Raw genomic sequence first — 27,461 nt, 5'->3', positions numbered from 1 at the left:
CGTGGTCTGACGCTGATCAGTCTGTGCTGGGCCAGTTAGTACTAACTCCCTGTCAGCAGCCTGAACTGGCAGTGGTTATCAGAGTGCCGGCAGAGAGGAGACCAGGGCTTTGTCGCTCACCTGAGTGAGACAGTGGCTTCTTGTGCTTCTCTCTCTCTGCTGTGAGGTAGGAATTTTTACGTGGTCTTGAGGTACCATTAATATCCTGGGAGAGCCTGGTGCAGAGTATTCCAGGAATCTTACCATACATCTAAAGGACAGTGTAACAGGTAGAAGAACTTACCGAACAAGAAAAAAAAAAAAGTGCAGCCTCTGCAGATTGTCTTGGGGGGTGTAAGGGGAATTAAAAACAAACTTGCCTGGAGAATTATTGTTCAGTTTAAAATCCCTTGCCTGTCTTGTGTTCACTTAGTTGTGTGTGATTTTTAAGCTGCATTATTTGCCTTTGTGCAAAGCGTGTGCCTCTCTGCTCTGCTCACCATGCAACCCTTCCTCCCCTGCCCCCCCTTTTTTTTTTTTACCCGTGACTGTATGGCAGTGGTCTGGATTATGGGCACATGGAAGGAGATGCTTTCTCAGATCGCTTCTCCGCAGTTTCTCCTAAGATATTATTAATGTTTCTTTCTCAAGCCTACAATTACTGTTGAAGGCAAAGTATACTACTGCTGTCTGCGTACCGTCTAAGTTGTGGCTGTAGTGTTCAGCTCTGTGTCATAACTTCCTGCCTCAATTTTCCATGTTGGTTTGGAAAGCTTTTCTAGGATGCTGTATTTAGTTAGGCATTAGGCATAGGACCGGCTGGCAGAGTGCTAGTTATGTACGTTCTCTTGAGTGGCAAAGCACCGTGCCCTTCTGTACTGTTCTATCAGCTGCTGCTGTACCCACATACCGTAGGGGGAAGCCGTCATCGTCACATTAGGTCTCCCTATGTCACTGGTTTGTACTGTGAGGAGTAGTTGGCAGTGGGCTTTGTTACTGTGCTTTGCCCATGTCTTCCTTGCAGGATTAGGTGCACCGCTGTCCTGTTGGGATCACTAAACAAGCACCTCATGATATCAATAGATAAAGATATTCCTAACCGGTTAAAACACTCTTGGAATAGCTTCTGTTGTGATGGGTAGCTAAGCGCGTTAGTTTTTCTTTTCAAGAAATGCTTCTCCTTTCTGTTTGTATGCACAGTAGTTCAGTGTTTGAGCTCATCACCTGAAGCCCTGACGTAAAGAGCAAGGGCTTTGCTAGGATTTGCCTTCCTATGAACGTGTGCGTATTACCTGAGCCTGAGCAGGCAGCACAGTACAGGGTAGCCATCAGTATGATATTCTTTTTAGCAGCGCATGCTTTTTCTGCCTTGTAGACAAAGCATCTTGGTTTGTAGGAAGAAAAGGAGCTGTGATTCTGAAAACTAAGGAGAAAGACAGGAAAAGTGCAAATCTAGTCAGTGCTGGTATAGGACAAATCTTCCTGATTGGTCTGTTCTCTGGGACAAGAGCTGGCTTCTTCAGCTCTGTTTTTCTTCTTTACGTCTTTCTCCTGAAAGACCAAAATACCTTAATCTCTCAACAGACATGCGCGCCCTCTGTCATACAAGCAGAGTGTACTCTTTCCTTCACCTAGGAAGATGGATTTAATCTGAGTCAAAACCCTTTCCCTTGTGTCTCAAGGACCAGCACACCCTGATGTATCTCTGCAACCTGAAATCTATCTTCAGTAGAAATTAGCAGGCTGCGCTTTAATGATTCGCAATTTATCACAGTCATTTACCCCTTCATTTCAAATAAAACCTTGTTGAAAAAGCAGCTGCAGGGCCAGGTTTATTTCACAGAGATGATGTGAAAGTGGCTAAAATCACAGTGCTGAGTGGCTCCCAAGGGGGTAATTCACTGTGTCTTGTGCAGCTGTTCAAGGATGGAGACCAGATATGCCTTGGAGGTACCTCTACCACTTGCAGCATGAAGGGGTATTGGAAGCCTTAAAGTGGCTTACGGTCACAGCATTGAAGACCAAAGCAGTTCTGCTGTTCTGGGGCCACAAATATCTGATCATGTATTGGGAAAACAGCCATGTTATTGCAGGTGGGAGTCTTACACCAAAGGTATAGCGTTTCCAAAATAACAGGAATGCACTGAATGTAAATTTCAAAGCATTTTAAGTATATCTATATTGCAACCAGTTTATTTGTATCCCATAATGAGGTGAAGCAGCCTGCCCTGCTTCTAGGCTGTTCCTTCCATCTCTTGCTGCCTAGCGTTATGGCGAGCTGTTTCCTGGGGTCCTGGCTCTGCTCCTTTCTGCCCAGAGATGACAGCCAGGCAGAACTCTAGGGTGGCAGGGCACCAGGTAAGTCATCTTCGGTTAAGAGCATAAGAGTTAAAATGTCACTACTCACAAAGTGCTAGATATGCTCAATTTTAGTAGTTGAAACATAAAAGGAATTGTGAATACATTATTAAGTGCCTGCAGGTCTGACATTCTCCTGCCTACAGGGTTCAGATGCCGCTCTGAGTTTGGTTGGTAAAGTAATGGTCTCTTTCCTTTCTTTAGTCCAGAAAAAGCAGAATTCATGAAGGACTGTGAAAGTTCATACTCTAGCTGGAAGTTTTCTGGAGGCTTTCGAACTTGGGTCAAGATGTCCTTGGTGAAAACAAAAGAAGAAGATGGTAGTGAAACTGTTGAATTCAAACAAGAGGTAAAAAAAAAAAAAAAAGTGTTATGGGACCTTTTAGTTTTATTAAGAACTAGTTACTGCCATGGTTTAACAGAACCAGTTCTTGGGGCAGATAGCAATGTGAGTTGGAAGAAGGGGGGGCGGGGGAAGTTAGGTGAAACATCAGGAGCTTTTTTTTTGTTTCATTGCATCCATCACACCATGTGCCAGTGAGCAGTTTTGGCTGTACAGTTACTTGCATTCTTTCTTAACATGAAGCAGTTCTGTAGAAGTGCAACTGTCTTGATGTGCTTGGTTGTTGGTATGGTACGGAGACACACATCAGGAAAACATCTCTAATGGGAAGGTCAGAAAATCCAGGCCTTGAATGTGTTGTAAGTGACACCTGTAGTCTGAGGTAAGGGTCCGGAGAGACCAACACAGAAATAATAACACAGCTACATTTAGTTCAAGGTGGGGAACAGCTGGCAAAGGAATTGTCTAAATAATACCGCTTTCTAATACTGGCTATTATTTAGATTACCACAAGGGCTGATGTTAGGATGAAGAAGTAAATGTGACCCTCATATCCTCTATAGCATTCTGATGTCTGCTTTTTGTTTGGGTTTGGGCTTTTTAGCTGTTGAGTATCTTTAGAAACATGGAGTAACTTCTTGCATCATTTAAAACTAGAAAACAGGCAGGTAGAAGATGCAAACTTAGCTAGAGGTGAAGTGAGTTTGACTTTCACTCCTGTTCTGCTTACAGTAATGGACAGGAAAATAGTTGTGTTTTGAATTTATCTTTCTCCCAGTGTTGGCTGGAGAGGAAGTGTCTCATCGGTAGTGAGAAATGAGAATTTTAAGAGCAGTTCTTGTCCAGAGAGCATATCTGTCAGGGACTACACTTTCTTAGTCCATGGTACACTTGGAAAGAGCACTTTGTGAAGATCAAAATGAAGCAGAAACTTCAGTTCTCCTATCTTTAATTCTCACAGAGCATTAAAGTGGCAAAGGCTTAAGGGAAAAGCAAAGCTGTGACTGTGAGGTGAGTCCCCTTCTGCTCCACTTTGAGGACAGGAGGCAAACGCCTGTCACGCAAGTCCCAAACTAGGGAGAGGAAAGAATGCATCAGGCAGCTGCTGCCATGCTAGCACTAACAGCAGTTGTTTGTCTGTCCTTCATCACCTACGGCTCTGTATCACTTGCGATTTGGTACTTACCAAGTGTAGGATTTTTGAAAGTCCTTTGTGTGCCCGAGTCTAATGTGTGTCAAAGTGGAAACAAAAGGCTGACTCAGAACCACAAAAATCTGAACTTTTTGTGACTAAAGATGTTTAATCCAACAGTTATGGACTGATTATCTGGGTAGGTGATCACTGTGTTGGGGGTTTGGGGGGTTTTGTTTGGGTTTTGGGTTAGTTGGTTTGTTTTTAATGTTTCAGATCCCTATTAATAATACAGTAGAAGTTGAAATAGCTCAGACGTAAGTTGCAATTGCTTTGTTTGACAGTACAGCATTTGCTAGATTGCATAAGGAAGTCCATTAGCTTTTCAAATCTAAACCTGGGAGATGGCAGACCAGCAAGATGGATATAAATATTAGGTGAAATAGCACAGTCAGTTCGTTTGCTAATTAGCCCTGTAGTCATGGCTTTGTCTTTTCTTCCGTTCGCAGTGCCTTAGTTTAGTTTTATGTGCTGTTTGTTTCCTGGTGTGCAGTTTTCATGAGTGACTGGCCTGGGTGATGGTACGCTGCACTAAGTAAATAAGCTGTAGAAGCGTAGGGTAAGTCAGTCTGCAGCAAAGGTGTTTGACCAGAAAACAGGAGGTGGTTGAAGCTCCCATATACTCTGAATGGACGTACACTGTGTTCTAGCTCCTGCTTCTCTGTGTTCACAGCCTAACATCTGGTCAGGGCAGGGCGTGTGGAGAAGACTAACAAATCTTGAAGTATGTGTAAATAAACTAAGGGATGGTAGGTGGGAGGTTTCTGTGGCAGGTCATCTCCCTCATACAGTGAAAAAGCTTGTAAGAAGGTGAAAGCTGATTGTTGAGGGACTTCCAGTTCAGCCTTCCTCTACCCGGAACAACTCAAAATCCAGAAAGGGCAGTTTCTTCCATCTGTCTCACGTTCCTGTCACAACCCTGAAATGAAGTTACAGTACTGCTGGATTCATTACTTCCAGTCCAGTATTAAACTACTGTAGGAAGAGCAGCAGTACTCTCTTGTGCACACACCAAGATGTAAATACTGCTTTGAGGACTGGAGAAGGGAGAGGTCCTTCCGTCACCTGCTCAGCTGTAATGCGCCACTGTGCCTTGCTGTTAGGGAACTGTCTGGCTCTTGAGCAGCTTATGTTGTCCCCTAGCAGCGGGGCGGGGGGCAGTGCAATCGGTGTTATTGCCTGTGTACAAACCCCTGTAGCTCCCCTCTGGGTGGGGGTGTCTGTGCTGCAAGAAAACTGAAATGTTTTTTGGAGGCCTAACGCTTTCGTGACTGTAGTTCCTAAGACTATGGTTTCATGTGACTGTGACGTCAGTCTGGTATCCTCAGCTGTACCCTGGTGGAACTGTGCTAAAGCTCTCTGCCGGCGTCCTGGTTTTGGCTGGGATAGAGGTAACTGTCAGTGCTAGTTCAAATGGTAACCTAGTTAATGGGCAGCACCTGGAAAGTATGGTTTTAATTGTTAAGAGCTAGGCTTCTCTCCCGTTTTCATTCTGTACTTGCTGGCATCTTCTAGTTTATTCTACAACTGATTGTCCAAAAAAGAGTCTTCCTGCCACCATTGCGTAGCTCTCTGGTAAATAAAAAGTAATTTAGCATTCATTCATGAGAACTTTTCAAATGCTGTATCACTCCAAATAAATAATTTTTGTAAATTAATTTTCCCTCCTTGAAAGGGAAAACTATATAATAAAATAAAGACCCTGGCTACCACTGTAAAAATGGTATCGCAGTGTTTTACCAAGTGAGAAATAGGGAAAAAAAACCCCAAACCAAACAAAAGAGATGGAGGAAACCTCCCTTTCCATATTTTGGGAGCCTACTGCTTCAGGTAGAGGAATACTGAATTGGAAGTCCCTCAACAGGCAGCTATTTTCACCTTCTTACAAGCCTCTTCTGTTGCACAGAAGACTCATTAATTTCTTCAGTGGTGTAACTTGCACATTTGTGGTTTTTTTTCCCTCATGTCCCCAGACCAGTGTGGTCAACTATATTGACCGGAGAACTAACCCAAGTGACCAGCTGTTTTTTGTGGTATTCGAATGGAAAGATCCTTTTATACAGACTGTTCAAGACGTGAGTAACATGCTAGTTCCTTTTTGAATCGTTGTCTGATTGTACCTGCTCATGGTTTGTGTGTGCAGATGCCTGTGCTACCTCACTCCAAGCAGAAATTCAGAGGAAGAGTGAGGTTACGTCTGAAGCTTCAGCCTGTGCTCCCCCTTATATCCCATAATGCATATTCTGCAGAGGTCAAGACCATCTGACGCCTTCCCTTGGCTTGGTGGCACTCAGCATTCTGTTTGCAGCTAGAGGTACATGTAGCTAAAAAAAACCCATGTGACCCCTGTGGTCTAGCAAAGTGTAGCTTCAGGTCAAGTCTGAACTTTTTGCTTAAATAAGTTGCTTGGCTACACTGGATTTAATGATTTTTCTTTTTTATTATTTCACAAGCAAGAAACCTAGGCTTAAATCAGAATAATAAAAATAGCCTAGTGTATTTTTTATCCATTGCTAGCACAGAATTTGGTACTGCATTCAAATGCACAAAAAGCATTCCAAAATTTAGCTCGATGTGCTGCAGCCAGAGGTGATAATGTGCCAGACAAGACCATGATCAGTCCCCAGCGGTGATTAAGAGGTGTGTGCTGCAGGTACATGCTTTAAGCACGAGCTAGATCTTGTTTCCCCAGTGTTCCAAGGGCAGGTCAGATACACTTGCCCTCCCCAGGAAAACGTAGAATGGCAAAGTGTGCAGAGACAATGTGTTTAAAATTTTGCATTTAGAATGGCCCTACCTGACAGCCAAAGTCCATTGCTGGTAAAATCCGCAGAGTTCTTGTTTTCTTGCCCAAAACCAGAGCGTGAAGGCAAACTGCGTAGGGCAGGAGGTGGTAGCTGGTTCTTTGCACTCCGGCTCTCATGTCCATGCTGGGGCCAGGCACCCTCCTCAGTGCCAGCGCCTCCTCGGCCTCGCGAGCCCGCTCCTGCTCCTGGCTCCTCTCTGCTGGATGGGGCTCACGCCTCTGCCACCTTCCAGCCAAAAACCGCCCCCGAGCCAGTGGTCTGGGGTGCTCGTTCCCTCTTGGCGAGGAGGCCGTAGTTCACAAGCAGGTGCAGCCAGTGGCAGCTTTCAGGAGGATTAACAAACACAGAGTGCTGGTTTACGACCTTCCAGCTTGGCTGGTGACCCAGTGACACCGCGCTCGTGCTGACAGTCCAAGCTGCAGACTCGGTGGCAGGTCGCAAAGCTGTGTGTGACTTCGCTGCTGCCTAAGCCTAGCTCTGCTTGCTTCATCCGAGATCCTAGAAGTCATCCCTGTGCCTAGAGGTGCGAGGGGAATTGCAAAGCATAAATAAACTTTAACTACTGTGGAACCAAATGTAGTTAAAAATAGAAATACAAAGTACTTGCTGTAAGTCTGCAGAAACAGTTGCTGCTGTCAAAAGCTGCTTTAGCATTACCGTGCTGTCTCGTTAAAGCTTTCCAGTAGTTGTCTCTTCTAGCTTTGTCTTCTGGGAGATAGTCTTTAATGTGACTGCTTATTTTTGTTCATCTTTAAGCACTATAGTAAATTGAATCTATAATCTCTAAAATTAGCCATTTAACTGTCTCTCTGAAGTCTTCGATAATTCAGTGCCCTGAATTAGTTTAAAAGGAATTTAGCAGCAATCAGAAAACCATGGTGCAAGGCAGATGTGTGGAGAAGGCACTGCAGGCAGCCCTGGCAGCGTCAAGGAAAATGCTGCAAAACATTTCAGTTTGCAAAATTGAATTGTTTGTTATTGAATAGGTATTAATACATGATGAGTCAGATAAGGGAAATAACAATATTTTTAATCTCTTTCAGATTATCACAGCAAATCCCTGGAACACGATTGCTCTTCTTTGTGGTATCTTTTTGGCTCTCTTTAAGGCAGCAGACTTCGCTAAGTTAAGTGTTAAGTGGATGATCAAAATCCGCAAGAGACATCTGAAGAGGAGTCGTCAAGTAATGAACCACATAAACTGAGACTAAGACTGCCATTTATTCATAGCAGAAGGGATAGAAAATAACTGGATTAAACTTCAATCAGCAGTTAAAGATGCAAAACAGGTATGTTTTCTTCCAGAAAAATGATGGCTGGAGAACAGCTTAGTGAACTGGCTTTTGAACTTCAGAAAGGAGCTAACTCTAGGACAGGTCTAACAAACTCATGCTTTTCTATTCCAAATTTAACAAGCTTACCTCTATATGGGGGGAGCAGGGGGAAAGGAGAGAATTCACTCGTGTTCAGAAAGTGAACTTCGTAGTAGTCAAGGTCTAAAAAAACAGACAGTGTTTGACTGCATCTCAGAACAGGAAACCATTTAACTTCTGCATGAGCCCTGACCTGCATCTGCTACTCTGAACAGTTACTTGCTTGACTGTGTTTAGCAGACAGTAAAGCACTCAACAAAACAGTCCAGCCTCCCCTCTCCGAAGTATGTGTTGAAACAAAATACACTGGAATTCTATTATATGTCATTTTTGATTTAAAGTATAGTGACTTTAACATTAAAAAACCTCTTCAAATAAGATATTGTGTATGTTCTTTGATGCTGCCTACTCTCAGATTCAGGTGGAGCTTTACAGGAGGTAGTCCAGGCAGGAGTATTTCTGCAAGAGGATACAGTGAAAACCAAAAATCCATACCTGGGCATCCGAGCTGGTAATAGATTTTAAACTCTGTCTTGGGCTGTTGCTCATGTCTCTTTCCCCCAGTCTTTGCTAAGGGAGTGACAAACAGTCTTTCATCAGCCTGGCATTTAAATGGGATTCTCTGTTCTACAGAGAGTGCGCACTAACTGTGCTGGGGTGGCACAGTCATAGTCTTCCTTATAAGCCCCTTATTAGCCTAGATGCCCGACTCTGACTTGTGGAGCCTACAGGGCAGCGGCACACCACTGTGTGCTTGCTCTGAAGGTGTTGCTGCAAGGAAAGGAGCATACCAGGTCACATTTTGCTTCTTCCGTCCTGTACTAACAGAGTATTAATGTAATAGTAAGCATATCAAAAGTACCCCTTCGTTGGTTTTTTGCCTTCCAAGGAAGCACTTCAGAACAAAATTTACTACTTTCAGCTGATTTCCTGAGCAAGTCAAGGCACTGCATGGACCAGACAGCCTTAAACAAGGGAGGAACAACTTGCTGTAATAAGAAAACCAAAAAAGCAGCCCTGGCCGCAGGCATGCAGGCAGCATACAGCTGCTCCCGCGTCCAGCCAGGTGAGGGCAGGAGGTCACAGCTTACCAGTCACTTGCGGTTACTGCTCCTGCCTCTTCCCCAGGCCGTGCTGCTGCTTCAGACGGCTCCTCATCTGAGCAGTGCAGCCCCAGCTAGCCTGATCACGCTCTTCTGGGAAAAAAATGTTCAGATGCACGAACAGGCGGTGTTCAGTCAGCACTTCGTGTTCAGTATCTTGCAGTGATGACCTGAACAAGGCGAGCAGGGCCAGGATTGTACCAGCCTCAGGTGCGGTAGGGTAGCACAGCACAAAGGCAATGGGATTAAACCAGAGGGGAGTAGCAGCACCTGCACTGTTGAAGCAAACACTGTGACAGCTACTTCATCCCTAGGTGCTGGGGGGGGGGGGGGGGGGGGGGGGGGGAAGGGGACAGAGCTCCAGGAGGGGGAATAAAACCTCCTATGCTTAGACCATCTGTGTCAAGAAAAACCCTGTTGGTGTTGCTACATCAGAGCCTATGCTGTAGGAAAGCACTGCACCGACCTCCCTGACCAGCTTGTATTCCTTTGCTTTCCCAAACGTGCTGCTGAGGGCCTGTGCTACGGGTCAGACAGACAGCTGAGCTTGCCCGGCTCCTCACTGTCAAAGAAACACCAAGTGTTCCTGTAACAAATACTATTACAGCAGCTATTTCTTGGATTTTACAAAAATGTTTAGAAACAATTTGATCAGGTATTGATGCATCCCACTGCCTTTTCTGTTCTTTGTTTGCTAATGAGGTCAGAGAAGCCCCAGCCACACGGTGACTAGGACTTATGGTTAAATAAAGGATGAGCCCCTTTCTGCAGTATTTTTCTGTACTTTTAAAAAATAAATTCCCATAGTAGTAAAGTTCAGTCACTACATCTCAGCTGTCAAGATTTTCTGTTTTATAAGGAAATGTTACTGGAACAGGCCAGCTGATTCCAGCCAAGAAACCTTTCTTTTATATACCTACTTACAGGAGTTATTCTATTAGCAAGCGTTACGCACTTTGAAATGGCCTCTTACAAGCTACTCTATTTTTGTTATTTACTTTTGATGTCCGTATTTGTAAAATTTTGAACAATATATAACAATTTAAAACTGCTGCAAGGTAAGTTAAGATTCCCCATGTTTGTATGAACTTCTTTTAGACTGCAGGACAGCTGAAGATACTTCATATCTCAACTTCAGGGTTTTATTCTATGGAAAAAAAGGCACTGAAGTACTAAACTGAGGTAAACTCTGTCCACGGGACAGTTATCTCCTGCCCTGAGCTGGTAAAGTGCACCCTTGCAGGCCCCAGGGTGTTTAACATCTGGCTTCAGGATTTCAAAGCAGCACCATGAAAAGTAAAGAATTTGTTCCCCCCGCCCCCCAAATTTTGGGTAGCCACCCACCATGACAGAGTCTACAGCTGATTATATAGTCTTTTTATATAAACACTGACGTGCAGAAAATAGCAACTAACTAGTTTTGATCACACATGACTATGGGAAGTATAAACCTCTTTAGGTAGCATTATTCCTGTTTTCCGTGGAACACAACTACTTAGAGACAAAAATGAAGTTAACGATAGAAGCGTAGCAAAGTCAACTCGAAAAGTGCAGTAGCTTTTTCCCCTGAAAACTGCGTAACGTCAGTAAACCAGCCAAGCAGTGGGTAGGAACAGCCCAGGACACCTGCCTCAGCTGTCCTCACCACCACCACCACCGCAGAGCGGGACAAAGCCATCCACCCTACTCACCAAAACAGAACCCCAGCAGCCTGTGCCTCAGCCACATCTGCCACTCAGCAAAAAGCCACAGGTTACTCGGGGATTTGTGCAGTTAGCAGGTCGTTCGTAGAAGCCATTCTAATCCTCCTGGTCTTTATAAACACAAAGATGTGATATACAGCACTAAATACAAACATAAAGACTTTATTGAATGCTGCTCAATTCCCCAAAGATCTTTCATTACAAAAGTTTTCCACACAACTGCAATTAAAGAGACTGGAATGGTACTCTGATAAAAGATGTGAAAAATACTTGATCAAGCAAACAGACAAGACTTCTATTGTCAGCTTTCCACCTTTAAGAAGCAGGCTGCATTGTCTTTAAAGAAAACAAGGAACTATTTACTGACATCCTTTCCTCCTTACTTAAAAAAACAACAGCGCTATTTTGGTCTCATTTTTCAGTCCATGAGATGCTAAAACTAATGCAAAAACATCCAGGATAGTCTCTCAGAGACCTGCACTACTCTGCAGGGAGTCCTTGGGCTGCTGAGGAGCATCATTGATGGGCTCTCCAGAGGAAGCTCCATCCTCAGCTGTAGCAGGAGGAAATCTCTACCTAGCCCAGGGCCAAGAGGCAGCGAGAATGGGGTAGAGGCACTCGCTACACGGTGGGTCAGACACATGGACCAACCTGTTCAAGCTGACTTTCTCTCCCTCCTTTGCCTCATTCTAATGTAAGCATTAACAAATCTAAATCTGAATCCAATCAGGAATTCAAGGACAGCACCATATCCCAGTTCCTTTCAGTGCTGTAAGGGGCACATACTGAGTATCTCAAGTTACGGGTAACGTACCTTGGTTTTATTTGAGAAAATACAGCACAACTAGAAGCCTTTTCTATCATCTTAACCAAAGTATGCATCGATGTGAAAAGCACATATAAAACAAGGAAAAAAGTGTACATAGCAAACTATACCACCTATGTGCAACACAATCAAAAATTCAAGTCATAATTCTCACCACTCCCGTAATTATTTCACTCATTAAGGATAATTCAGTTCTATGAAACATTGGAAGTGACAGTATCAATAATTAGACAAATTTACAATATGCTGTGGTAATGACATCACTTAACTGCTGTATTTAAATTCAAACCTTTACATTTGCCGGAGAAAAAAATTGGCTGTTTCTGTTATACTGATGAGGTTTCTTTTGCAAATCATTATATATTTCCAAAGGGTACAAAAAAGTATGTCTGCCGAGTACAGGTGGTCATTTCTTTTATTTGGCACTTGTATTGTGTGCATTTAGCACATTGTGAGTGCTGTTCTGCTTTTCTGCCATAGCCTTCTTAAGCTTTAACTCCTCTAGCTTTCTCCACAACTCTTCACGTTCCAATTCTTTCTTTTTCTCTCTGTAGAAAAGAGTGAAGTACCAATTTCAGATGTGTTTTAAGCACAACGTGGAGACTCAGTTACTTAACAACCATGATTTACATCGAGTAATTCCTCTTTAAGGTTTTCTCCAAAGCTAGTTACAGAGGCAGTTAGTTTCCTCTGTTAAAAAACAAGCATACAAATTGGGAATGGTTAGTGGTAAAACTGTAACTTTGCTCCAACAAACTCAGACAATGGCTGCAGCATGGCTTTGCACAGATGACTGCAAGTCTAAGGAGGCTCTTTATCACATGCAGACACATCAAGGCAACTAAGCATCTTTGGGGGAGAAAAGCACGACGACTGAGAGGAGACTTGGCACGTGGTCTCAGCTGGCCTGGGAGAACCTACGCCTGCCTCCCTTATCCCACCTGTACTGCTCAGTAGGTTAGAATGAGAGAGGTTTTAGCTGAGCTGTGAAGTGTTCTCCAGCTCAGCTCTCTTCACACAACACACCCTGAAGCAGCAGTCAGCACCAGGAGGCCCTTCATGGCAGCAGCTGATCCTGGTTTTACCACACAGGAGAGGGCGAGCTGCCTGCCCAGGCAGGATGGATGGGAGCTGGGGCCTTCCTGCCCCCTCCCCGGGCTCCCGCTCCCACCACACCACAGACACACACCTGGGCAGGTGGCTCCGCTCAAGTGACACCCAGCAGCAAGTATCTGATGAGCAGTTCCATCAGAGAACCCCACAGCCACAATTAAGTTTTGTTTCTTTTCAGCTGGTACATTTTGGGTATGTATTCATCAACATGCATTTGGGGGAAGAATCAGTACCTTTGCCTTTCTGCTTTATACGAGCTTGTAAGTTCATCAAAAAGCTTGCCATTCATTTCCATCAGGGTTTTCAGCACGTTATATACCAGTGCCACAATAGTGCTAGAAAAGAAAGAACACAACCATTAGAATTAAGACACAAAATTAATTTCAGTGAACAAGTATTCATTCTCTTTTTTGGACTCTGAGCTTAATCAAGATACAAATGTAAGGCCAGTGAGTTTGACACAAAATCCTTTACTATAATTTCCTCTGTGAATTAATAAAAACCATATATAAACATTTTTTGAAATGGCTCTTTAACCATAAATTCCTGACTTTTGTAATGGCATAGGATATAATTATTAGTACTGTGGCTGTACTATAAAGCCATTCAATTATGTTAACAATTAACAAACGTGAGTTTTAAACAACAATTTTGTAATACTTGAGTAATGAAATACGGGAGTCCAGAAAAATAAAACTTCTGGCAAACAGAAGAATGCAGCAGAGGAACCACAGGTGCATGGTTTAATACAGCTACTAAAAGCCCTACCAGAACGTTTTTGGGCAGCAGGTAGCGTTGCTGCATGTGCCCTGTTAGAGAACATCAGGTGATGGTTTCCGGTACCTTCGTTTCTTTAGGAAACTGAAGAGCTTGAGCAACACTGTGTCTTACATGGCTGGCTCTGTTTCTACATTAGGTACGGCTATTCTTTTTGTGAAAGCATTCCTATTTCAGTAAGTTACCTTATACATTGTAGCGTTTATCTCCTTTAAACACACTCTTAATTATATGAAGAAATGCAAAAACAGCAATCAAATGAAACATTAAGAAAGTGCCTATCATGAAGCTGATCACTAATCAAAAAAGTAGCTAAACTGTCTTTGCCCTCACTAGCAGTTCACCTTCACAAAGCAGTACTGGTTGTAAGGCTGCAGAGCAGGGGTGCCATGCAGTCTTGTGACCTTGGAAAAGGAGGGAAAGAAAAAAAAAAATAAATCTTAAGGTGGTAACAGAAGGGCCAGGTTTGCCTTTTCAGTACGCTCTGTTCTGGCCCTAGGAAACCTCCCAGCTATTCAGAGGGCTTACGCTCAAACTGCACAGTACCCGCAGCCTGTCTGCACACTTTCTTCTTTTGAACAGTGGCTTTCACGTGGTTTGAAGACAAAAGCTTATTCAGGGTTTTGGTTTTCCAAGAGGAAAAGCTTGATTTTGAGCAACTTAAGTCTGGGTCGGACAGCTAGATGGATATAAGTGCGTCTGCCCTCCAAAGCAGATTAAAACCAAAGGGTCAGACTTTCTTCCCCAAACTTCCTTGCCCTCAAGGTATACGATTATCCTGTGTCTTTCACTTTATAAAGAGCAACTTCTGCCTGCAGCTAGGGAAAGAGCAACATCCTTCAAATTTGTTGAGGTCCCAAGTATATTAATGCTCCAAGAACTAGTTCTCCAAAATTTATATTGTCTTAGCTGATACATTTGCAACTAGAAACACCATCTAGATAAAGTAATTTCAGAGCCTCTAAGAGCTTGAAACAGGACATCTGATGCACTTCAGAGTTGTGGGAGGCTCCTGCCTACCCTGGCTTTTGCCTCTACAAGCTTTACATTCTGCAGATAGACTTGCAACTCAGTTTGAGATGCTGGACACAAGCAAATTCTGCAATAACTTCTTATGAAGACACTGACAGAATTTTGTTCATCTAAAGTAGTAAAGGACAGCAAAGCATAAAGTACAGCAAAAGCATCCCCTGGAAATTGTTTTGGTCTCAGTAGCATCAATTTGGATTTTTAACGCACGCATAGGATCAAACGTGATTACAGTATGAAGACCATCATGCAGTTTCCTCATACTTTTTCAATAAATTCCAGGTCTCAATCATAACAATGCAGAGCAATGAAAGCATGATGCAGCTTAAAACTATGTCAATTTTAGCACCCTTAAATCAGATTAAAACAATGAAATTAAGTAAAAATGAAGTCACATTTACAAACTTACAATCCAGGCTTGAAACCATGGACAATTTATTTATGGTACTATAGATAAAGTTAAACATTACATACGGATTCCAGTGTTCTTTGGAGATCTTGTATAAACTGGCAAACATGATTGGTAGAATTTTATCAATGTTCTCCTCAATCAGGCTAAGAATATATTCATTATTCCAGAAATACAAAGCTCTTTCTGCAACCTGAAACACAACGTTTAGGGGTCAGCAGCCAAAGAATTACTACGAATTTTTTTAACATTGGTGGTGGTTTTCTTTAATATTTTCTTACCTGAAAATGTGAACTTGATACACACTTGGATATTTGCTTAAATAAAGGCTCTTCTATTTTTTTGAATTGTGTTGGTTCTATTACATCTAAGATTTCTTCAATTTCACCTAAAAACATTACCTGTTTGTATAAAAGAAATATATCAAAAAGTATGAGAATGTTTTATATCGTCACTGTAAACAAACGAGACACAGCTTATACATTAGTCATGAATCCCACAAAGAACACTGTATGTCATTACATTGCATTAGACATCCCACATTTTTTTGCAGCCTGGAAGAAGTCAGGGAGTTTTGGATTTCTTCTTTTGTGTAACTGCTCTAAACACTTCACAGAACTGCTCCTGCAGAATATGGTTTTTTACTGTTAAGAAGAATGCTAGAGCTTTTTAATTCTTCAGGAATGGCTGCAGCAATTACCATTATGCAAGATCTCCAAAGTAGCTTTTGAAGTGATAAACAGTTAACTCCCGTTTTAAATTACAACCAGCAGAACACTGGGTAGGTGGCAGAGAAAAATTTACCACCACTCACAAACGGGGTCAACAGTATTAAAGGGACCCCACTTTTAAAGAGCTGTCGGGGTGGGATCTGGTGGCATAAATCAAACTCTTGATTTTTAAACTCCTTTTAACTACATCAAAGAAACCAGAAAAAAAAAGAATTTTCCAAGGCCATTTAAAGTTATTTTTATACTTTGGAAAAAGAACGTATGTATGCTTTACCAGGCACATAGTAACTCAGATGCTGAGCTTGTGTCACACTGTAGATAACTACCTCCAGCCTGGCCTATACTAAAATACTTTTCACCTCAGAAAACAGTGTTTCTATACAGTACCTTAATTAGAATACAACTTTCAATATGGTTTTAACATAGTAACACCGTAGGAAGAACAGACATACAAAACAACTGCACTGAGTTGCACGACAAAGATGAGCACCCCAAGAAGCTTGAACTGCAAGTTTTCTGCAAGATCTCTTGAACAGCACAGCTGAGGCACATGAACCTGCCACATCACATGTCACATCACAGCAGACATCAAAAACAGACAAGACCAACCTCTTTCTGACTGCAAGTTTTTGGCCAAAATTTGAGCAGTCCTCTGATTACCTATATTAAAAACACAAACAAATTAAAGCAGAACAAGTTTCTATTACATATTTGATAAGATTAAAAAAGTACTAGTTTTGCTTTTCTTTATCCAGAAGTTCAATGAAAACTGAATACAGCTAAATGTAGTTCCACTGAAAATAAACTGTGCTGTCTCATTTAAATACTTATCTTGTTTAGGTCAGCGGAATAATTCAGACCCTCACAAGTCTTTGCTTACTGTTCGCACTCCGCTCCCATCCCAGTACATAGATGAATTGATAGGATGCTGATAACAATTTGATTTTGTAGCTAGATTTCCCAGAATATGTCTTCTACTTATCCACACTTCGGGGAGCACCTGTCTCAGCATCAAGGTTTGAAGCCTGAAAGCAAGCGATACAGGCTGACTGCACAAATGGCTGTACAGGGGAGCCGTGGCCTCTACCACTTTCTCTTAAATTCTAGAATTTGAAATGTCAAAGACTGGAAACTTAAAAAGAAAAATGAAGGGAAAATATATTCCAGTATCTACATTGGAAACTGCCTTACACAAGGACTGGGGAAAAAAAACCTTCAGGAAGCTTAATTAGAAAGTATGCTCCTCAGGAGGAAGGGGGGGAACACAACAAACAAAGGCTGGAGGCCTGTTTCCTAGAAACAAATATCTGACATGGCATCTAAATTACAAAATTAATGCTGGCTAAAAAAAAAAAAAAAAAAAAAAAAAGCTGTAACTATGTTTTAGAAGCAAAAACATTCTCCAAGCCTTGTAACTTTCATTTTGAGGAAAGGACCTCTATTTTTATGAAACAACAGCACCTAACTGATCACACCCAACTGCAGAACTTAGTCAACTATTTGAACAGAATAGTTCTATTCAACTTCCATGTTTGGTTTCTGCCATGTTATTTTTTCCCCCCCAGCTTCCCAACTGGCTTATTCACAACTATGTGTACTATCAGAAGTGACTTTCCAAAGAAAAAGTTAATATGATTTTAAGTGCCCACAAGTCTGTATCCTAGGATACTCACATATCCTGCCACTACAAAACTGAATGTCACTTCAAATGACACTGAGCGAATGCAGAAACCTCAGGCAGCTGGTAAAGGCCTATGCTCAAATCTATGGAAACAAAGCAGGTTACAAGGGAAGAACAGATTCCTTACCGCGCCTTGTCCGTACAGTTCTGCCGAGCAGGCTGAAATACCAACACCAGCACCTGACACCTGCTGAAGGAGCAGGGCCCTGGCCAGCTTTGTCGCCTGGCCCGCAGAGGCTGAGCTCCCTCCCCAAACTGCTCGGCTGCTGCTGACCTGGCCTCCTTGCTGCCTCCACGGACAGAGAAGAGGAGCTGGGGCAGATGGCACAGTGAGGGGGGAGGAGAAACTTTGTGCTCCTCCATTTCACTGCAATTACCTGACCTGGCAGTCCTTTGCACCCTTGCTTCTCTCCACTATCAATGAGTCAAACTTGCGTTAATTAATTATACTTGCTTCTCTAGATTCATAATTTAGTCTATGTAAGTACACGTTAAATCTAGGGCCATTTTCTGTTAATTAGCTCATGACTAACTCCGTTATGTACTGTTGAGATTTTGTATTTTGAAAGAACAAACCAAATGTTTAGAGGTGCAATAGCTCACGCTGCCACACCTTCCCTTCCCCCAGAACAATGCAAGTAAGCAAAAAAATTTCAGACAGGCACATTTGCCGAAGAAAAGCTGTGAGAACCTACCACACACCCCTAACTGGGGCATGCATTTGGTGGTCTTGAAAACATAAAACTGATTCAGCTGGAAGAGTCCAACTTCCAGCACTTGTAAGGGTGCTGAGTACATTACACGTTCTCAACTTGATAAAGAAATAATCTGTTCTAACAGTGCAGACCTCAACAAGATACCTATTCTTTGCTCCTCAGAAAGAATATCAGTTTCCATCTTGTCTGTGCTTTCATATGAAAGAGCTGATACATGTACATTGATGTGCAAAGATTTTATTCAAAGAAATACTCAACATGAAGCAGATCTGAAATCTTGCTGCTTTTACTATATGAAACACTTAAGATAAATCCAAGCTACAAAATTCCCATACTTACAACATACTGACTTACAACAGCAGGTACCTGCTAAAAAACTTATCTCGCATACAAGGACTGCATTTTTAGCCTGATTTCTTCAATGTAAAGGCCACTGCACTTAGCAGGGTTAGGTAACAAACTCTTCTTGTCAGCTCTGCAAACATCACAGGACTGACCTAAGGCAGACTACCATAGTTACAAGAGCTCAGATTGAATGTCCTCTAAATTGACCCTGAGTGACAATTCCTGCCAGAAAAATAACAGTAAGGTACTCGTGAAGAGCGCCTTCTGATGGAGTTCTTAAAATATTACTTGACCTAAAGCCAAAAAAAAATTTCACATGCTATCTCATCAGTTGCCCCAAACTTTAACATTTATTTTTCAAGCGTTTCAGAAAGTTTCTTAAAGCTTCACTTCTTACTTTTTACTCCTTTATAAAGCAAATTTTACCATACGCTCAGAGTAATGACCAAAGCACGTACAGGCAATGACTCTGCACTGAGTTCTTCTACCTTCTCCATTCCGAATTCATCTTTACTGATGATGAGACAACCAGAACTGTATATACTATAGTCCAGATGAAGTCTCGGAATTGCACTACGTCACTCCCACTTCAAAAACCCTGCCTTCTTTACTTCAAAGTTTGGGTTTGGATCCAGCATCATAGTTCTGTAAATTCATATCAGGAAATTCTAACTTTGTCATGTTGTTACTTCACTCAATCACTTGCAGGGCTCTATGCAACATTACACGTTTTCTGTTCACTTGTCAGCTTTAACTGTCAAAATGCCTAGGTGGTTTTATCACTTGGCTAAAGGAATAAGGCCTAAGCAGTTCCTTTCTCCTCGCCCTATCCCAACAAAATAAGCTTATTGACCGATGTAGCTGTCAACACTGCAGTTCAGGGGGAAAGAAGATGCTTCAAGCAGACAAAGCAAGTTTATAGTTGGTCAGGCCAACCACCTTCCACCATCTACAGAGAAACTGGTCTTCTACGAGGAACATCAATACTTAAGCTGTGCAGAAAACAAGCTTCCACTGAAAGACTGGTAGAGATCCATACTGTTTCTACAAAGCTGTTTATCTGCTTTCTTTATCGAAAAAATTAGGTTTTGTGTAAGCTCTTCATTTTTTTTGTCACAAAAAAGTATAAACTATTATAAATATCAGCAAACCGTAACAGAAAGATTTCTGATTGTCCAGCTAAAACCAGCTCCTGTTCTAGCTAGCCTGACATGAATCTCTGTCCCCATGAGCCACTGCACTGCCCTGAGCCTGCATTCTTCTTTATGGGCATTGCCAAAGCCCTTGCACGAAGCACTGCAACCCCCTTTTTTAGCTGAGCTGTCAATATGTATCATGGGAGATTCAGTCAGGCAAAAGCCACTGATGCCTGAAGCACCTGTATCATAGCTGCCAAGAGGCACCCCAGTAAATTAAGAGGCAGAACAGAAACATCACATTTGGAATTTCAGAGTTCTTCCTGTCTAAATAAAGTGTTGTTATTCTTTCCAACTTTTATTTTGGGATTGTTTATTCCCTAAAATATTTCAGCTTTATGCAGTGGCTAGGCACAAGCCATCAGCACCAAAAATACTAAAACATTAGTTCTTAGCAGGAAGGAATACATGTTGTTACACGCTTTCTCGGATGAGGTAATTTGCATGGTATCAGTGGTTCAAACTGTTATCTAAATTTGTGCTCTATCTTGGTCACAGATTAAGAGATAACTGCCCTTTCAAACCCAGAATTTTCTTAACAACTGTTCTGGATTTAAATTAATTTTTCCCAAAAAATACCTATGGATCATTAATCAAGACAGCACAGATAGCACTGCTATACAATTCTAACAAGTTACACTGAAATATTCACTTGAAATTAAAAATAGAAAAACATTCAGCTGAAGAACACTTACAGGCTCTGTTAAAGTTGTATCTTTTTCCAGGAACTGTACAACACAATAGGCGAGCTAGAATGTAAGTCATATGACTATTTAGTTTAAACAGACATTGTTTAGACATTGCAGCATAACTAAATATCACAATTTATAATGGAAGCACTTCAGATTGTGGGGGGGTGGAGGGAACCCAACCCAAAACACCCCTAACACAGCCATTTCAAATTCTTCCAAACTAAACAAAACTGTAATTAAAGCAGCAAGATATACAGGCCTGCTCTATCTTATAAAAACTTCCTGTATATCAAAAATCATCTTTTTTTTTCATCCTAGAAGAAAATTGCTTTTAAACTTGACAAAGTTTAAAATCAAGAGATCAGGCAACATCTGTCCAGCTGAGTGTCCTGTCCCCAGCAATGGCCAACAACAAATGCCCGTGGAAGAGCGTATGAAGTGGGGGAAGTATAATGTGATTAAATCACCAGCATGCTCTCCCAGACTAGTGATTTCCATCCAGGGATCTTCTCAGGCCAAAATGTAACATTATACGGTCTATAATTACTTATTGTTTAGTTACTTAGGACATAGTTAACTAACTGAACAACCATACCTCTGCCCAGTACAGAAACCATACAATAATATTATTACTAAAGTAGTTACATTCCTAGATTCCATTAAGACTGATTTTAAGAAGTCACACTATTTTTCTTCTCACAATATAAAGCCAAGACAAAAATAATGTACATTTCAATACTTGGAATGCTTGAATACAAGCGTCCTCTTTCCATTGTTGTTGGTGGTTTTTTTTTAATCTGTCATCCCAAAGCAGATAATTACAATGCTGCTAATTGCAATGGGTCTAATTTATTTCTTTTACCCTTAGGCTAAGGATGCATATGTGTAGATTAAAAAAAAAAAAAAGTCACACATTAATCTCATAAAATCCCATTATATATATGTTGTACAGTAATGCTTTATTGTTCAAAGACACAAAGACTCAAACTGAATTCAGCTTTAAGACTTCCAACTTTTAAGGGTAGGCTAAACTTGTGCTGTAAGAGCAGCCAGGCCTCTCTGGATCCCAAAGCAGATACAGTGTGGGTTTACACCTGCCGGTTAGTGTGAAACCAGAAACCCAGAGTGCTGACACTGCATGTGGCACTAGTGGTTTATGAAGCGACAGATGAGTAGCCTGGTCAGCAAACCAAATGCTACTTCCAGGTACACAGTACAGCCGAATTAACAGGACCTTTTCAGGTACCGATGAACCACATTGAACGTATCATCCAAGAAAAAAGGCTATCTTGCTGTACTGACCTACCAGTGACACCTTTGGCAAGTGACCAGTCCCTTTCATATCACTGACATGACCACAGAGCAGCCTATTGCATAGCAATAAACCACAAAGACAAGTGATCTAATTAAGTTAAAACTTTATATGAGAACTAGGAATTAACTGAGCTTTTGACTTGATCCTGCTTGTAGACTAGTCATAATGATTTCACTTTAATTAGAAACGCATTTCCGTGTATCTTTAGTCTCTAAGGAGCTGTATTAGTGAGCTAAGTTAACAAAGCAAGTTTTTAATTAGCCACAGCAGAATTACTTGCAAGTCTGCATCAAATGTATTCAATACTCAAGTGCCACATGTCTAGAAAGTATATACATTATTCCTCAAATAAAATGCTGAATGTGCAACGTATAAGAATGGAAGTCAAATTAAGAACTGCAGCATTCTGACAGCTACTATATATATCTGCCATTTGTATCCAACATTCTCCACCCTTCCCCATCACTAGTATGGTTTTAGAAATAAAAAAACCCCACACTTCTGAAGAGTACCTGGCCATACTCAAGGTTCCTTTATGCACAGCACTTAGGTTACATAAAGGAAGTGATTAACAGCACAAGGTCCTGAGATTAAATGAAGCTTAAAGTGTGACAAGACTAGCAAGCAAAAAAGCTTCTCACTTCAGGTGACATGACTTCGATGCACTGTTATATTCTTTTACTTTTAATATGTGCTAATTATCTCAAAATTAACATTTAGACATCAGATCTGTAAGATCTTTAAAGCCGGAGTGACTGAATTTGCAAATGTTTTGGAATATTGATATTATGGCGCGTACTGCTTTAAGTTTCATTAGTTTCAAATGCAAATACAAAAACCCCCACCACTCTTAAAAATAGGCAAAAGCTTACCTGTGCATGAAACAAAGCTAATCCCTTTGCAGTATGCATGGGAATCAGAACTTTCATAAGGAACTGTTTGTGTTCTGCTTTCAGTGGCAGTGCAAAACCATTGATAATACTGAAAACATGAATAAGCAGGGTTTATTTTTATTAAAAAATATTTTTTTCCTAGCAAGACAAGAATTTCTCTAAATTCAAGAGACATTCAATTCAGTTTCTAAAACTGTTTTCATAAAATAGCTCTATACTTGCACAACCTTTAAAGTGTTGGTATAAGAGTTTAGACTCTTGGCAGGAATACCAGAGAACCATAGTAGATGGCCTGAAGTATTTTTATCATGACTTCCATTAAAGTAGAACCATCTACAGGAAGTCTTGCTGTCTAATTGTAAAGCTTAGACACATGCATCAGGAAGCTGATCCATTTCATCCACAATCACTAGCAACTTGCAGAGAAAAAAAATAGATGGCATGTAATTTTGAACTATTTTAACAGCAGTTTGTTTCTGTAGGGAAAGGTTGTTCAACAGTCTCAAAACAAATGTTCAAAGTTATTAATTTATCTCACTGATTCAGTAATCTTGTTTTTAAGAGTTGATGAGTCGTATAGACAAAAGTCCTTCAGGAAGAGGTTGGGGTTTTTTCCTCCCCTCTATATTTTAGATAAGTCTGAGAAAATAATGCTATCCTTTTAACTTGATTTTCATGAAAATTGGTTCCACAATAGTTTCATAGTGTTTGGATTTTCAGTTAAGACCAGTAATATTTATAAAATCTTCTATTGTCAAATGTATGTGACAGTTTTGGAAAAACAGGAAAATACTACCACAAAAAAGTTAAAAATTAAATTAGTGAAATAATGTCATAAAAGATAACCAAAACACCCAAGCACTTACAAGGCTTTCCTGAATAGAATTTAAAGAAAACCAGCCTAATGAAGATTAAAGCATTTCATTCAGCATGAGGGCATAAGTTAACACTCATTTTCTGAATCAAATAAGTCATCTATCAGATAAGATAAGCAAGAGTAGGTATTACTGACAAACAAGGACCTTTGAGAAATATTTTGCCAGTCATCTTTAAAACTTGCACCGAATTGGTATTCACATGGTAACCCAGGCAGTTATTAGGTTATATCAGTGACTGCACGTCATCACTCATTCCTTTCCCCCTCCATTCCCAAAGCAAGAAAGCTAAAGCAAGCACCCACAATAACATTTTTTCTGTCAGATCAAACTTACCTTCCTAATATCTCGAGAAGTTCAGCAACACCATTGAAGTGCTCTGTTTCATATATAAACCTGTTACAAAAAAAAAAGACAACCATCAGAAATCAAAACAGAGGATTACAGATCCCAAAGAAATAACCTGTAATAAGCTTTAAATATTTGAAAGCCAGATCACAGATCAAACCCAGGTTTTTTTATTTCAAGAATAAATCACTGCAGACCCAGACCATATAGGCAAGATAAATTATTCCTCAACCTAGTCACACACACACAGAGCATACCTGAGGAAAATGTTGTTAATCTGTTTCCTGATGAATGCTCTTAAACCAAGGAATTTTCCATAAATTCTATGAAGAACGGTCTTCAGGAAATCACGTTCTCGTGGGTCTTCACTATCAAAGAGCTCCAATAACTTTAAAAATTAAATTGAAATTTATTACTTTTGAAAGACTTAGTTTGTTGTGTTACTAACCAATTCAAATTTTATCTTTAATCTACAAGTTTAAATCAGGAAAATTAGAATCAGTTTAGCCAAAAATTTTATTTGGATGTCAACATTATATTTTCAAAATTGGATTTTTAATAAAGCTGATAACTTAAAAAAACCTCACAAAACAGCCGCTTCATTCCCTTCAAATGTCTGTGTGCAATAGATAAAGCCATTCCAACAACTATTACAATAACAAAATAAGAATGAGATTATCAAACCTTTAGCTAAGTGATTTACACTTGGTCTTTAAGAAATTAGAATGAATCAAAACTGTGTCAGATATCTACAATTTCTTAATTAAAATCTTGTACTCCTCATCCCAAAAAGCTACTTGTGTCTTGAAGGTTAAGCAAAAGCATTCCTTTACAAGAAATTTCACTAAAATTAATGATTTTATATGGAGGGGGTCTTAAATTAAGCATAAAATATGTAATAATAACTGACTCTCTGCTAATATAGACTAAATGCCACAATAAGCTAGCAAGATTTTCCACACATTTTTTTCCTTGTAGAAAGTTTTCCAAGGATACAGAAAACACCCTACTCACCTGAAGACATCAAAAGATATTCCAACCCCACTGGACCATTATTTTAGTAATTTTTTTTCCCTGCACATCCAATTGAGAATGTATTCAGAAATGCTAACTGTGCTAAACAAGTCAGTAACTTTGCTCAAGCAGTCGCTACAGCTCCTGCTCAGTCCAGGTCTGTGAGCTTAGGTACGTCTACACCAAAGAGCATATGGGACTGGAAAGAGCTGTTCAGGAACTTGTTCAGGCTCATTTCATTTTTATATTTAGAAGGAATTTCTCAGGGTCACTACTCCACTTTCTTTCCACATATAGCTAGCTGTTCATTGCATTGTCTTTCTTGTACTGGAGAGGAAGATCAAGTGAAATGTCAGGAATTGAAACTCTGCAACGTGGCACTTAAGAACCATGGGTCAATTAGTAAATTTGGTACCCACAGCCAATAGTTCAGCAGCAGCTTCAGGCCTGAATTTTGTTGGAAAAATAGAATAAAACAGAGAAGAAGGAAACACCTATAAACAAGAACAGTAAAACCAAAGAAGTGGAAATTAAATGCAGTCACTGAAGGTGGGGAGGGAAAGCATCCAGCTATGTTTTTCCTTTTCATTGCTGCACTGTGATAGCCTGCCAGCACTTGCTCTTCAAATACTGAGCTTTTCCTTGACAAACAAGTGTCTTGACATGGTAAAAAACTGAGTTAACCTTGGACAAAAATTGTTATGGTGTTCTACAGCCTAATTCCTTGAGAAGTTATATTTAATATGGTATCTCACTTCACTTTCTTGCTCATAGTTATTTTGCATGGTGAAGCACGATTTTCCTATGTGCTTTCTTACTAGATTTTCCTTCTGTGTTTAACACACAATAGTAAAGAGAATGACCCTGTCCAGTCACGTTAGCAGATGTTGGAACATGTTTCATGTACAATAAGTACAGGAACTTTTTACAAGAAAAAGTTTGCTTTAAGTTTTCCCATGATAAATCTATGAAAAAATAAAAGCATTACAAAAGTTTAATTAGCACGTTTGACTGATCTGAAGTTACTGACTGGAAGTTACAAATCATTAAAAACACAAATTGTACTTAAAAACGACAAATATTTTGCATTGCAAAGCACTGAGGTTGATAGCGGAAAACAGTGTTTCTGAAGTTACTAATTACATATAGCCTGATGTGTATGATGTGCTATTTATTTAGTGTTTGGCAGAAATCACTGTTAGAATGACTAAAATTTAACCCTGTGTCAACATGAAAGCTTTAATACTCTCTTAGCTGTACAGTCCATCTGTTAAGCTTGAGGGCTGATCTTTAAATCTGGAGGAGGGAAAACTCTCTACTTACCTGCTGTACAAATTTCTGGTCAATATATCGCTTTGCAATGCTAGGCTGAAAATCCGGGCTCTCCAAAAACCTCAGGAAAAATTCATACACCAACTACAAACATTGAAATGAAAAATCTGAAGTTACTATATACACCATAACAGATCTCAGCCCTGCCACCACCACAAAGTCAGTGGGACTGTTCACATGCTTAAAGGAAGCCTAACACATCAGTGCTTAATCACAGCCTCTTCTGGAATTTACTGGAAGAGTTACAGTAATATCAAGAACACTAATTCCCAGAAGAGTCACAGCTTAATACATAATCTACTGAAAGTATCACTTAGACAAAAAAAAATTCTAAGTATTATATATATTCACATTTCCTACTATATTAAGAATTTATTATGTAGAAATAAGTTACCAAACACTTCTCAGCACTGAAGGTAAAGTGCTCTAACATCATATAATTCTTTAAACAGATGAAGAAAAATCTGCTAAGTGCTCCTGAAATTAAGTTTCAGTTGCAAATTCTAAATGTAAAAAGTCGTATTAAAAAGCTGAACGAATACACAGAAACTTGAGTTTCACTTAACATTAGGTTTCTATATCCTGGATGCTCAAGTCAAACAACAGGACCCTCTGCAGATTTATCTTCAGCATCCCTTATATTTTGTAGTATATTATTTCTATTGAGTTCAAGTCCCCGTTCGTTATGATCCTGCAACACCCACAGATAGAAAAACAGACAGCAGATAGAGCTAGCAAGGGCCTGAGGTAGCTGAGAGGCATGAAGAAGCCAGAGCACAAAGCCCCATATTTTGGGGTTCATGTGAAGTCCAAGACACAAAATACTGTACTTCCATAACAAAGGCAGACCTATAAAATACATGTAAGGCATCTCTTAATTAAGACAGAATTGACAGGAAAGATGTCATATGTTTAGATACATTTGGGGCTGCTTACGTTCTCAACACCTATTTCTTAACATCATGTTAGATAAACAACTGATTAGTAATAATACTAAAATGCAATTTAGATACATAAAGACATCACTGACAGGAGTTCTAAATAAAACCCACACAGAGCTATGGTCACACTCTAAGGCATGTATTTCAACTATTACCATTAAGAGTACTTATTAAACTGAGAGCCAACACCTAATTCATAATTATAATTATGAAGTCCACTTGAGACAAGTGCTTGACAATAAGTACTTTTTATCTAGAACATTTGAGATGACAGTTACTTATGCATAGCCTCAAGGAGGGTATGCTGTATCTGCAAAGCTGAAGCTCACAAACCCAAGCTCCCCTTCAGTCTTTTTCCCCTCTGACAGAC

The 27,461-nt window shown here is 40.4% G+C and overlaps 2 protein-coding genes across 5 annotated transcripts in view; one reads left to right on the top strand and one right to left on the bottom strand.

The window, feature by feature from the left end:
- Positions 1–27,461, top strand: part of PACC1 (proton activated chloride channel 1) — a 45,304-nt gene that overhangs the window by 13,447 nt on the left and 4,396 nt on the right. For 2 of the 4 annotated variants that reach the window (XM_040612272.1, XM_040612274.1), the window contains exons 6-9: positions 2,542–2,686; positions 5,846–5,947; positions 7,723–7,765; positions 8,468–8,563. In XM_040612272.1, the coding sequence (XP_040468206.1) occupies positions 2,542–2,686; positions 5,846–5,947; positions 7,723–7,765; positions 8,468–8,563 (386 nt within the window). Of the gene's footprint in view, positions 1–2,541; positions 2,687–5,845; positions 5,948–7,722; positions 8,431–8,467; positions 8,564–27,461 lie in introns of those variants that run through there. The other 2 variants (XM_040612275.1, XM_040612273.1) reach the window with 2 other exon arrangements.
- PPP2R5A (protein phosphatase 2 regulatory subunit B'alpha) overlaps positions 11,005–27,461 on the bottom strand; it is a 44,546-nt gene continuing 28,089 nt past the window's right edge. Inside the window, exons 4-13 of the mRNA XM_040612271.1 lie at positions 26,142–26,234; positions 24,062–24,192; positions 23,793–23,852; positions 22,561–22,669; positions 20,377–20,430; positions 16,353–16,403; positions 15,294–15,413; positions 15,078–15,205; positions 13,031–13,132; positions 11,005–12,232 (exon numbers count right to left, since the gene is read on the bottom strand). Coding sequence (XP_040468205.1) covers positions 12,100–12,232; positions 13,031–13,132; positions 15,078–15,205; positions 15,294–15,413; positions 16,353–16,403; positions 20,377–20,430; positions 22,561–22,669; positions 23,793–23,852; positions 24,062–24,192; positions 26,142–26,234 — 981 coding nt within the window. The 3' untranslated portion in view covers positions 11,005–12,099. The remainder of the gene's footprint in view (positions 12,233–13,030; positions 13,133–15,077; positions 15,206–15,293; positions 15,414–16,352; positions 16,404–20,376; positions 20,431–22,560; positions 22,670–23,792; positions 23,853–24,061; positions 24,193–26,141; positions 26,235–27,461) is intronic.

This window comes from Falco naumanni, chromosome 12 (genome assembly GCF_017639655.2).
Source record: "Falco naumanni isolate bFalNau1 chromosome 12, bFalNau1.pat, whole genome shotgun sequence".
Lineage (NCBI taxonomy): Eukaryota > Metazoa > Chordata > Aves > Falconiformes > Falconidae > Falco > Falco naumanni.
Note: the sequence above shows the minus strand (reverse complement) of the source record. Positions and strands in the feature narration are given on the sequence as shown.